The sequence below is a fragment of the Wyeomyia smithii genome, chromosome 2 (assembly GCF_029784165.1).
Source record: "Wyeomyia smithii strain HCP4-BCI-WySm-NY-G18 chromosome 2, ASM2978416v1, whole genome shotgun sequence".
Lineage (NCBI taxonomy): Eukaryota > Metazoa > Arthropoda > Insecta > Diptera > Culicidae > Wyeomyia > Wyeomyia smithii.
In genome coordinates, this window is record NC_073695.1 from 103,824,307 (window position 1) to 103,838,151 (window position 13,845).

General features: G+C 37.7%; 1 protein-coding gene and 1 long non-coding RNA gene across 7 annotated transcripts in view; one reads left to right on the forward strand and one right to left on the reverse strand.

Annotated features, from left to right (window-relative positions):
• Positions 1–1,878: 1,878 nt before the first annotated feature.
• LOC129720900 (uncharacterized) lies at positions 1,879–2,780 on the forward strand. Its single transcript, XR_008727305.1, has 2 exons — positions 1,879–2,201; positions 2,334–2,780. It is a non-coding gene; the product is annotated as an uncharacterized LOC129720900 (long non-coding RNA).
• An 84-nt stretch (positions 2,781–2,864) lies between these two features.
• Positions 2,865–13,845, reverse strand: part of LOC129720901 (protein vein) — a 136,919-nt gene continuing 125,938 nt past the window's right edge. For 3 of the 6 annotated variants that reach the window (XR_008727309.1, XR_008727308.1, XR_008727306.1), the window contains 2 exons: positions 3,880–3,971; positions 2,865–3,342 (listed from right to left, as the gene is read on the reverse strand). Coding sequence is in view for 2 of the 6 variants with exons in the window: in XM_055672791.1 (XP_055528766.1) it covers positions 3,245–3,342 (98 nt within the window). In the remaining 4 variants the exon portion in view is untranslated. The remainder of the gene's footprint in view (positions 3,343–3,879; positions 3,972–13,845) is intronic. The other 3 variants (XR_008727307.1, XM_055672791.1, XM_055672792.1) reach the window with 1 other exon arrangement.

Sequence of the window (13,845 nt, forward strand, 5' to 3'; positions counted from 1 at the left end):
GACTAAAGTTGAAAAATTGAAACCATATTCAAAACCATTTTGGAAGCTGTCGAAGATTCTTAAGAAACCTTCAAAGCCTATTCCAGTTTTAAAAGATGGTGAACGTTTTCTTGTATCCAATGAACAAAAGGCTCAAAGACTTGCTCAGCAGTTTGAGAGTGTTCATAACTCAAATTTGAATTTTGTGAGTCCAATTGAAAATGAAGTCACACGTCAATTTGATTTAATTTCTTCCCAGAATTTTTTACCTGCAGAAATAATTGAAACTAACTTGAATGAGATTAAATCAATTATTAAAAATTTCAAAAATATGAAAGCACCTGGTGACGATGGAATCTTTAATATACTAATCAAACATCTCCCTGAGAGCACAATGGATTTTTTAGTGAAAATTTTCAATTGCTGCTTCAAAATTGCATATTTTCCCAAATTATGGAAAAATGCAAAAATTACTCCCATTTTAAAACCGGATAAGAACCCAGCTGAAGTTTCAAGTTATCGACCAATCAGTTTGCTTTCTTCAATAAGTAAACTGTTTGAGAGAGTTATTCTTAACAGAATGATGTCACACATCAACGAAAATTCAATTTTTGCAAATGAACAGTTTGGATTTCGCCATGGGCATTCCACAACTCATCAATTGCTCAGAGTTACTAATATGATACGAGCTAACAAATCTGAAGGTTATTCCACTGGAGCTGCTCTTTTAGACATAGAAAAAGCATTCGACAGTGTTTGGCATAAAGGTTTGATTGCGAAATTGCAAACTTTTAATTTTCCAATTTTCCTAATCAAAATTTTAAAAAATTATCTTACTGATCGAACTCTGCAGGTTGTCTATCAGAATTCAAAATCTGATAGATTTCCTGTCAGAGCAGGTGTGCCTCAAGGTTCAGTCTTGGGTCCAGTCCTGTACAACATATTCACTTCAGATCTTCCTGATTTGCCTCCAGGATGCACAAAGTCATTGTTCTGCGATGACACAAGCATTTCCGTAAAAGGAAAAAGCCTTCGTGTCATATGCAGTCGATTGCAGAAAAGTTTAGATATTTTTTCTTCCTACTTGCAAAAGTGGAAAATCTCTCCCAATGCTTCTAAAACTCAAATGATAATTTTTCCGCATAAGCCTAGGGCTTCTTTCCTCAAGCCAAACAATAATCACGTTGTCAAGATGAATGGGGTTATTTTAAGTTGGTCCGACAAGGTTAAGTACTTGGGACTAATTTATGATAAAAAACTTATTTTCAAAGAGCACATTGAGAGTAAACAAGCCAAGTGCATCAAATATACGAGATGTTTATATCCTCTCATTAACAGGAATTCTAAACTTTGTTTAAAGAACAAACTTTTGATTTACAAACAAATTTTTAGACCAGCAATGCTTTATGCTGTACCGATCTGGTCAAGTTGCTGTTCAACAAGGATTCAGAATAAAATTCTGAAAATGATTTTGAAGCGTCCTCCTTGGTTTGGTACACTCGAATTACATAGACTTACTGGTGTTGAACCATTAGAAGCTATGTCAAATAAAATTATTAACAATTTTCGACAAAAATCGTTGCAATCCTCAATTGCTACGATAAGCTCTCTTTATAGCCAATAAGTTAGCAATTAAGTTAGTTGTAAGTTTACTTCCCCTTTTCTGACAAGTAGGTTTAAATCCCTACGAATGATAAGTCCTAATTGCGAAAGCAAACAAATCCTAACAATTAAAATTACAAATTTCTAACAGTGTTAAGAAGTCACCATTTGTGATTGGACACACATACTCATTATTTACTAATATTTATCATAAATACTTAAGCTACTAACAAATACTTAAGCTACTAACAAATCCCCCACAATCACATAGTTAGTTTTCGTCACATTCGAGATCTGTGTCAACGTAAAATTGTCATGTCATTGTTGTACTTTGTCGCGACGATGTGGAGGCCGGGTGTTGTTCAGTCGCACTTTTATTCGACACACGACTAGACACAAGATTGAAAAAAAAAACAATCTTGTCGAAACAACATTTGCAAATCGGATCAAACATAAAACATGTTTCCTACAAAATGCGAACGAGGATTCGTTCTATTTATTTGAGTCATTCAAAATCTCGGACATAAGCGGTGGTGTAATTTTATTAAAGAGAAGGGCAACTTGCTCTTGCTGCAGATGGAATTAGAATTTGGTTGAAGTTATGCTAACCGCTGAACAGCGTAAATTTTTCACTTCTGTCACAGGCAGTCATTCGAGTCAAATTTTACTAACAAAAATATCAATAGTTGGAGAAATATTGTAATTACTGTGTAATAATTGTTTCAATACGCTTTTTCTTTTTCTCCCAACAGGCGGTAAACGTGCTAAAGGATCATGGCGTGCCAGAAACATCGATAATCCTATCCAACCTTTTCTGCACACCGGTGGCTGCCTCAATGGTGGTGAAAGCATTTCCGGACATGAAAATTCTTACCTCAGAGCTACACCCGGTGGCACCAAACCACTTTGGGCAGAAGTATTTTGGTACGGATTAACCGCGACTTGGCCGCATGAATGTTGGTATTAGTACCGCTACACTAAAATGTATCCAATAAGTACAAGGTGACACTGCGACACAAATTTGTAACTTATTTATTTTTTAAGGCTTTTTAAGGCTCTTTTTTGTAATCACGTACCGTATGAGGTTGTTGCGTCCCTTTTTGTCAAAATTTAGTCTAGTGTAATAGTGTATGTCTTAAAGTCTAGAAGAATGTAAACTGATATTTAAATACAGTCAATATATGGTTTATTTAGAACTAGCTAGTTGTCGTGGCCGTTTTTTTCTGTGAAAGAAAATAACTCCAACTGTGTATAAGATTTAATCAACAGTAAAATTACGCCAGCTTTATTTCAAGTCAATAATTTATTACAACTAGTACAATGATATTTACATCTTTGGTTTTTCTTCAACATTTTTTTTGTTTATCATTCAGTTTAGAACAGCGTTATCTTGTTAACTTATCCATGTATGCGTGAATGTGTTCTTTGAACTGAACTGTATGTAGGTTTACAACGAGTTACTTACATCGAATGGAATTTTATTGAAAGTACATAGATCTTTGCTGTTGCGTAGGATGCTGCTGTCCTAGTCTGTATAAATACTTCGATTTGCAATCACATTACTGCTTGCAATACATTATTTCAACGTTTTCTTATGTTTCGCGGTCGTTTTCGGATGACTGAAGGAACTGATGTATGTTTCAATCGTTGCTAATCGTGGCATTCAGATGTCGCTATCATCGTCGTAATCGTAGAGCGGTGGCAGCACTGGCATGGCCACCGGTGAATCCATCAGTAGAAAGTCGGCACACTCCCGATGACCTGTGATTGAAAGAGCAATTATTAGATTACGCTTCAGGGATTAGGTTTTCAACGAATTAGATAAATTAATCAAACACAGCGGTTAGAAGGGATTAGTGGGACACACTGTCTTACTACAGGAAAGAGAGAATCACATTCAACCGTTAGGAAAGGTTATCTGATGTACATTCGAAGGTTAGAACTCATCACGTTCGTGCAGTTAGCTTCATTCTTCTTCATACAAGCGCAAGCGATTTAATTGTTGGTAGTTTTCGGCTTTTCTATTATTTTCATATAATTTTTAAACCTGGTTTACGGTTACTTTGTTTAGCTGGCCACTTTCATCAATACATTACTATTATTTTTCTTCGTCAAGCTTTGTTTTGGCTAGTTTTGTTTTATGTCACAATGATTGGTTTTCGGTACATGTTTATTTTTTCTGATTTTGCTATTCATCATTACTATTATTTCCATCTATGCTATATATAAAGTAGTGCCATTCGACTAGAGTAAATATTTCATATCTCATGGGTTACATATGATGGATTGAATATGAACCTTAAACTAAGTGGGCTGGCCGAAAACCCATTCGCAGCGGATCTAGGCGGAGGTTGGTTCTCACACACAAAAGGATGTCGATCACCGGGAAGCTAAAACGAGATTGGATACACAGCAAAACTTTAATATATTAACAAGGAAGTTGTTGGTCAAGCCATGCAAGCTTAAAAACTAGTAAGGCGTTACGTGAATAACATATTACAGAGAAAGCAACGGCGATTTCTAGCGTCTTTTATTTTTGTTTTGTTAGAATAGTTTGTGTTTGGCGCTCTTTTCATTAATCTTTTTTGCGTTAGGATGTTATGTTTCACATATTGACAATGGGATTTCGAGCTCTACATTTTTACTTTATAAACAAAAAGAAAAATGGCCAAAGAGTATGAAAAAGAATGTGTTTTGATGTTCAAATGAATAATTAGTCTTTAAATACTAAAATGCAACGTAGATGGTAAAACCGAATAACAGAAGCGTCGACGAACATGTCGTATAATTTGAAGTACATGGTCGAATTCATCTTGAATCTTCGAACTTTCATGGCATTTCCTCATACACATTTTCAACATTTGACTAGGTTCTGCGCAAAGTTTGTAAAAATAATCTGCCCAAAACGGTTTTTCATTAGATAAAATAAATTACTCCAAATATTGAACTGCAATTGAGTGTACAATTATGAATTCATATTAGCTTCATTCAAGTATTCAATTACAAGAGCTTAAAAATTCTCGAAGGAAGAAGTCTGTATATTTGGTGAGCATATTGCTCAAAAACTTTCTTTGCTCTAATTTTTCAAACAAAAAAAAAGAACAAAATTTTTTTTGTCACTTTTATTCCGTTCCTGGAAAGATAACTCTGGTCGACAAAAGCGGAAGAGCTTATACTTTTTAACCATTCCTGTGAATTTGGTGCCATTGATAAATGCAGGAGAGCGTTAAAAAGAATTTCTCACCGGGTTCGTCGCTACTACATTTGCTTACTTACGGGAAAACTCATTCAAGTCTCTAAAAAAGTTGTTTTTGTTATGGGCGTCAAACTTCACTTATTTTAATTTTTTTTTAAAGAAAGTTCAATATAGCTAAACTAGGTTGTAAATGGGTTGTCTAATAATGGAGAAATGAAGGAGAAAATTTTCCAAAAAAAGCTGAATAAGTTTTAGCTAAAACCAAATATCTTAAATACCAATATAGTTCACTTACGTGAAATTATGAAGACAAATTGAAAATGACAGAAGCGTTAGTCACCTTTTCGACCGCTAGGTGCGCCACTTCTGACGACATGCGAAAAAGAGTAACTTTTGACAATAATATTACCCTATTGGGTACACTGAAAAAAATGCTCATTTTATTGTGAAGTGGACTCGGCCGAATATTTTATAATAGTAAACTTCGTCAATGTATGAGGCAATCCATGGGTGGTGTTCCACGGTTTGTACGTTTGTCGACCTCCGACAATATTTTGAGTTGTAAAATAGCGACTTCCGGTGACTGGAAAACTGCCGAAAATGACCAAATACCACCAAATATGGGTGTTTTTTTAACCAGAATGACGCCAGAAATTGTCTCCAAGTGCCAGTTTGAAATCAAAAATGGCGACTTCCGGTTTCAGAAAAATAGCGACAAATGACCAAATATGGGTATTTCCGCGATTGTTATGATGCACTGAAGCCACAAATCGACCTCAGATAACATTTTGAATTGTAAGATGGCGACTTTAAGTGATTGGAAAAGAGACGAAAATGACTAAATACCACCTAATATGGATGTTTCTTTAACTAGAATGACGCTCAGAGGCCAGAATTTGTCTCTGAATACCATTTTGAAATCCAAAATGGCGACTCCCGGTTTCTGAGAAACAGCGAGATATGACCAAATACCACCCAATATGGGTATTTCCGAAATCGTGATGATGCACTGAAACCACAAATCGACCTCAGACAACATTTTGAGTTGTAAAATGGCGACTTTTGGTGACTGGAAAACTGCCGAAAATGACCCAAAAACAACCAAATATGGGTGTTTCTTTACCCAGAATGATGCTCAGAGGCCAGAAATTGTCTCCAAATGCCGTTTTGAAATCCAATATGGCGACTTCCGGTTCCTATACAACAGTGGCAAAAGACCAAATAACACTCATTATGGGTATTTCCGGGATTGTTATGATGCACTAAAGCTACAAATCGACCTCAGACAACATTATGAATTGTAAAATGATGACTTCCGGTGAATGGGAAACTGCCGATTAAACGATGATTGCATCATATTCGTTTCGTTTCCATCACTGCTTGGGATTAGTTTACATTTACACGTCGTGGCCTGATTATTTGAATATTTCTTCTTCGTGCCTCGATAAGCTACATCTATTATATTATCAATATCAAACTCCCGGAATGGCGTTAGTTTTACATACAAACAGTATACGCACGACATCTACAACATATTTTTTTCTGTGCAAGTATGAAATTGAGTCAACTAAATATAAATTGAGTAAACTCAGTTTCGTGTGTGAGAATGTCACACGCTCACAGAAATTCAACAACAATGCACAGTGGTACAATGTAAGGCAATGTAGGCGGACATGAGTTTTTCGATGCGATTTTGTGGTTTTAGAGTAAAATTTTTTTTCTAAGAACTTGTTTCTTATATTTAGTCTATTTTTTATGTGCAAATGAAAATTAGGGTGTTCCTGAAATCGACTAAATAAAAAAACTAACTTTTTTATTTGCAGAAATAAATGTATACATTCATCGGCACAGTTGTAGATCAACTAACTTTCGGTATTTCTTCACAATATTTATACAATATTTGTTCTTTCAAATGATACCAAAAAATATTATTTATGTTTGCCCTAAACGGAGACATTAATATTTTAAAAGGGCCTATTTCTAAAATAGAAATAGTGAAAACTCTTCATCTGTACAATATATCGACAATGTTTTTTCATCAAAATTGGCGTATTTTTGATTAAAGTTACCGAAGAAAACTTTGTTTTCAAATTTGAATTGAAAAAATAGAGCGAAAAGACTGTTTTTGGAAACCAAATTTAATGTCCACAAAAAAGTTATTTAGAATTAGTTGATCTACAAGTTTGCCAAAGAATGTTTACAATTTTTTATGCAAATAAAAACAAGTTAGTTTGTTTTCATTTCGTTGATTTTAGGACCACCCTAATTTTCATTTGCACATAAATAGAGGACTATGGATAAAAAACAACTTTTTACAAAAACTATGGCTTTAAACCGCAAACCAAAATCGCAACGAAAAGCTTATGTCCGCCTAAAATGACTTACTGTACCACTGTGCAATCAGTTTAGTTACCTTTTTCACCACAAGAGGGGGTGTTTCCTGTCCGTCTTCGCGGAAATATATGGGAAATTCGAGAGTGAACTATATTGTTATTTGAAGATATTTGCTAAAACTGTTTGATCTGGAGTGACTCAAGCTCCCCGAAAGGCTGCGTTGCCGGATGGGGGAGAGCTTACCTGAAACTGAACGAAACCGAAACAGGCTTTGTGCCGCGAGCTGAAGTGTTTCGGGATAAGGATGGAGGAAGTAAAACTACAATAAACACTTGAGGCAGAGGATCAAGACGGTAGGAGGAACGTCTTCGTCAGCGCAGCTGACGAGAGAGACATACCGTGATATTAGGGATGCTATCAAGCAGCTCAAAATAACAAATCAGCTGGAAAGAATGGCATGGCAGCGAAGCTTGTCATGCCATCCAACATCGAAGTCGTAGCCACGCAACATCGAATTCGTAGCGCTGAAGCAACTTTGTTGGACAGGACAGAAGGTATAGAAAAGCGTGCATCGGGCGGCTATTTTCTACCAGAGCTCTGACACCACCAGCGAGCTGGGAATCGGTTTCATAGTACTGGGAAAGATACGCCAACGCGTGATGGGATGGCAGCCGATCAACGCAAGAATGTGCAATTTGAGGATAAAGGGCTGGTTCTTCAACTATAGCATTATCAACGTGCATTACCCACATGAACGAAGACCCAACGAAGAGAAGGAAACGTTTTACGCGCAGCTAGAGCAGGGCTACTATAGCTGCCCGCGATGGGACGTGAAAGTTGGCATTGGGGACATGAACGCTAAGGTAGGACGAAAAGTAATGTACCGTGTCAATGGCCGTGTCTAATGATAACGGCCATCGGTGGTAAATTTTGCGGTTTCCCGTGGGATGGTAGTCTGAAGTAGTTTCTTCCCCTGCAAAGACATTTACAAATCCACATGGAGATCTCCCGACTAACAGACAGAGAATAAAATCGACCACGTTCATTGACGGCAGGCTCTTCTCCGATTCGGACCACTATCTAGAAGCTGGGTGCATGAGCTTAAAACTCTCGACGATGTATAACAATTGTCGAAGTCGAACGCCAAATATCAAGCAACTGCGGGACGCCGGGATTGCACAGAAACACGGGCAGCAGCGGGAGGAAACTTTACCCACGGAAGAGAAGCTTGGCGCAACTCTTGAGGATAGCTGGAGGAGCATACGATCCGCCATAGGTAGCACTGCTGTAGCGTTACTAGGTACAAGGGAGACAAACCATAGAAATGACTGATTTGACGGCGAATGCAAACAGATAGCCGAGGAGAAGAACGCAGCACGGGAGAGAATGCTGCAACACCGTACGAGAGCGAACATGGAACGATTCCGACAGGCATTATACAGCCTAAAATCAGTCCTCCGAAGAAAGAAGCAGAGCAAGAGGACCGAGATTGCGTAGTGATGTAGCGTAGTATCAAGCTAACGACACTCGGAAGTTCTATGAGATGCTGAACAGCTCAAGTAAAGGCTACGTGCCGCAAGCCGATATGTGTAGGAGTTGGACGGCAATCTCTTCACGGACGAGTGTGAGGTGATCGAAAGGTGGGTCTATTGAACGGCGATGGAGTAGAGCGCGAGAACGGTATGACAACTGATCTTGGTGCACGAACAGAAGACAACAGAATTCCAGCCCCCGATCTCCTGGAGATGGAGGAGGAGATTGGCCGGCTGAAAAACAATGAAGCTGCTAGAGTGGACGTAATTCCCAGCGAGCGGTTGAAATAGTCGTGCACTGGGTCATTGTCGAGATTTGGGAGGAAGAACGTGTACCGGAGGAGTGGATAGAAGATATTTTGTGGCCCATCTACAAAAAGAGCGACAAGCTGGAGTGCTGCAATTACCGGCAATCATGTTGCTGAACGCCGCCTACAAGGTACTCTTCCAAATACTCTGCCGTCGGCTATCACCATCTACGAAACAGTTCGTGGAGCCCTACCAGGGGGGAATCATAAGTGCCCGCACCACCACGGATTAGATATTCGCGGTTCGGTAGGTTATGCAGAAATGTCGTGAATACTATACAGGCTTTGTTTTGCTCATCTTCATCTTAAAGAGAAAACAGTTTTCTTCCCTCTTAACAACAGCGAGCTTACATTCAATGTGCATCACACCATCTGCTGTAGAGAGAGCGCAGAGTAATCGTTTCTCTGACGAAAAAACGCTCCTTATTTGACAGAGCAAAAATCCAGTGAAACTCTTGTAAATTGCTCATCCGCGCACGTGAGAAAAATGAAATAAATTGCTCGGCGACCAACTGAGCATTGCGTTACCGTTCTCATTGCTCTGGGGTGCAGCAAAAACAGTATAAAATCGAACTTTCTGCAGAATTCGCACCCATGGTGAGTTGTGAATCTTCCTATAATATTAAATTCGAAAACGGTTAGCATGTGGCTTCAATGTGAACCTAAATATTTTGATATTTGGCCAACTTCTCTTCTAGTAAAGGAGAAGCCAACGAAAACTACTCCCTCTTAAACTGAGAGAGCAAATAAATGTTTATCCCTAACACGTGAAGATAAAAAGTGAAAAGGAACTCTGCGACTGAAATACTCTACGCCTAAATGTGGATAATTACTCACTCTGTGTGAGAGAAAGTCTCGTTCTCCAAGGGGTTTGGCAGGTAGAAAAGGAAATTTGGGCAAAAATCAAGAGAACTGAAGAAGCCTGATACTATATGACCACACACCACTTTTCATCGGTTTCAAATCGACATACGACACAATCGATCGAGATCAGCTATGGCAGATTATGCACGACTTTGGATTTCCGGATAACTAACGCGGTTGGTCAAAGCAACGATGGATCGAGTGATGTGTAGCTCAAGTATCGGGGGCACTTTCGAGCCTCTTGGAAACCCGAAGAGATTTAAAGCAAGGTGATGGTCCCTCGTGCGTACTGTTCAGCAATGCCCTGGAAGGTGTCATAAGAAGAGCGAGGATTAACACGAGTGGCCAGCGATGGAAGAAAATCGTTTCTAGCGATTTTTGAATACATATAAATCTCCTTTGTGATGCATTAACATCTCTGTCAGTGTGCGATATACATCTACTCTTCTCACATTTGCAAGCAGATCTATGTGTAAGACGAGTTACGAGGATTGCAAAGGAGCACCATGTATATAGTATCCCTGCTGGCGTACTCTCTTTCTCTTCCTTCGCACTATTCGCCTCTTGTCGTGACTGCTAACAACAAAATCTGTATCTAAATGTGCACAGCTGAGTATATGGGGTTAGTCGCAATATGTACATATGATGAACAAAGATCATTCATGATCATTCAGCCAATGATTGAGATTTTTGTCAAAAAGAGAGTGAAAAAAAAGTGTGTTGTCTCCTACTCCCATAATGAGATTGTTTTGGTGGCAGGTTCAAGTTCCCAGTTGGTTTAGAGATCTTGCTTGTATAAAACGTGTGTCAGGATGGACAAAAAGGTAGAAAAGGTTAACATATCCGCAAAAAGTTCGGCAAGTTTTCGCAGTAGAGAATGGCGGTTTCAGATGCGGAAGGCGGAGTTCAAAATATTAAGAAATTATTTAATGAAATTGATCGCTAGTCTTTCGAAATAACCTGTATAATGATATACACTATAACTAGCATCGAAAACATTATGTTTCATTAGGGTGGTTCATTTATTTGACATAGAGTGGTTTATAATATTGTGTAAAAATGAGTATAAAAAGAATAAAATCACTTTTCACTCAATACCAATAGAAAAATTCCTGAAAATATAATATTTGCTACATCATTGTCGTTAGGGTGGCAATGTTGAATTGGAAAAAAATACCATGTAAAATGGCAAGATATTTCAAAACAAATTTACAAAATGTTTCAAAAAACTACTCTGTGCAAAAAAATATAACTCAACCAAAATTAAGATTGTGTCTCGCGGAAAATGTTGAATGCTTCCATATCATTTACAAAATCACACACGGGAGGTGCATGGAATTTGAATAATGTTTTCTATTCCAAGTGTCTTGAAAGTACATGAAACGGTGGATACTGATGGAATATGTTTTTTTGATTTTGTTTGAAAAATATACTCTCTAGGACACTTGTACTTGATTATGCGAATGCTGTACCAGACAATTTATTCGTTTTATTTAGGGGCCGTCCACATACCACGTGGACAGATTTTTAACGATTTTGACCCCCCCCCCTCCCCCCGTGGACAAATGTCCATATGAATTATAAAATTTTTGTAAGGACCGTGGACATCACACAAAACCCAAAGCTGTTCAATATGCTGCTTACCTATGGCGATGGAAAACCATCAAACAACAAATCAGTGTTTTTAATGCAAAACATTCTAGCTTTAAGTTAGATTTAGTTTCAGCTCGTAGTCGGCAGTGAGGATAAAAAATTTGCTTTTAGCTATAAGGATACTTTAGAAAGTAAGCTACCAGATATAATTGGCGCCGTAAAAACATTAAATTGTATTTGTGCCGTGTCAAATAAATTATAGATGAAGAAAAAAAAATTCTAAATGTTTTAAACTCCGCCTTCCACAATTGAAAAAACGATTAAGTCCCAGAGAGTCGATTTTTGCAATTTTTTTTTCAGATGACACCAATTCTCGACGTTTCATGCGTTTCTAAGTCATTTGGCATCAAAAACCATCGAAAACCGATTTTTTTTTTGGCTATGAAAATACAAATATCTGCCCCCGATTTTATCACCTTTTTCGCCCAATTTTATCATCATATAACATTGTATGCCCACCATCTCCGAATCTCGCAATTATTTACAAGTGCCAGTTCCACTGTCAATTAAGATACAAACTTTCGTCTTTTAATGTCTGTAGACAGTATCCTCGATTAATTTTTATTTTTAAAATCATTGGTGTTGTTTCAACTACTTCATCGATTTTTTTCCCTCTCTAGTTTTGCTCAGGCCTATCGGTCCAAAAAGCCAGGGATTGTGACTGTTAGATACGTTACGTACGTCATCGATTTGTTTCTGCTTCTGGGTGAATGAAGAAAAAGTACAAAAAGTCTCAATTTTCATGTGTTTTGAAATGTATTGAAGAGATATTTTGTGAAAGGGCTATCAGTAAACCACATAAACACATTTTGGGTCATTTCTGATCCCTCTTCCGTAACCTTAGAAAATAGCTGAAACTAATTTTTTGAGCTGCTTGAGATATGTATGACACTAAGAGAACAACTTCACAGCTTTATGCAAACACTAGTACCTATCCTACGAACTAGTAGTGAAATTTATGTTTTACTTCTATGAGAGCCCTCCCTCTTCCAGAGGAGGGAGGGGTGTCAAGTGACCATTGACATATTTCTTACTCCTGATAACCTCACCATGTCAAATTTGCTTCCATTTGCTTGATTAGTTTCTAAGTTACGTAGAAGTTTGTGTTATATTTGTATGGAAGCCCCTCCCTTTAAGAAGAGGAAGGGGTCTCGAGCTACTCTAATAACCTTTTCCGGCCTCAAAAACCCCTACATAAAAATTTTCACGCCGATTAGTACGGTAGTTCCCACGTCTATAAGGATCAGAGTAGCAGACAGACGGATAGAACTGCTTTTTCATATGATTTGATTTCTTATAGTAATCAAAATCGCTGATTTTACGTGTTAAATTATTGGTTTACCATCTTTTATAACAAAATAATAATAAAACAAAAATTCCCGATTTTATCACTTTCCCTTTTTTATCACTCCAAACATCATCAAGGGAGTGATATAATCGGGTGATCACTGTATTTGCAATGGTCGACTAAATTGATTGCCCGGTTTTGTGATGGAATTGCTCTGATATGAAACATGATGGTGCAACATCGACGTGTTATATTACAAATTACGTAACGCTGAAAATCTAGATTTCAGAACCCCCCCTCCTATGTAACGATAGGTAGCGTTCGACATGACCCCCCCCCCTAAAATTACTTACCACTAATCAGTCTGACTCCTCTCCGAAATTTTCAATTTCGAGCAAACATGATAGTTACGTAACTGTCTCTACTAGCCCCCCCCCCTCCCTCTCTCCCTCCCTCCCTCCTACGTAACAATAAGTAACGCAGTGATTCTTTGTAAAAAGTCAATCCGAAAGGAAACGATAAAAAAATAAAATATTACACGTAGGTACCCTGAAACTTATTGTTGCTTGAAAAGAATTATTGTTATGTTTACTAAAAATCTTAGTTCAATACGACTAAAAAGAATTTAGTTTTAAGAGATAGGTTCAAGCATTTGAGTGTCTACTATCAATCACGCAAACTATGCCAAGCTTGCGTTTTTTAAATTTATTTATATCAGGTAGCCACCTTCTCTCTCTCTCCTCTTAGCACTACCTCTGAAATTAATATGAGGAAAATGTTCCATTCACCAAACCATAACCAAAACGAGAGGTAGATAAATTCTTCGGCATAACCGCAAGCTTAACGTAGGATAATTCGGTTAATTGAATAATAGCAAAGTTTGGTACCTATTAATTTCTGTATTACCTGCTTAAACAGCCTTTTTTTTAAATGAATAAAACAAAAAAATATTATATAATATCATGTTTCACACTACTCCAGCAGTTTTTCATTAATTGGTGTAGCAAACCTGCTGAAAACAATCGTTGCCCAAGTAGTCCGATAGCCTAAAATAACTCTCCCTCCCGCCGTCACCGTACCACACCATTG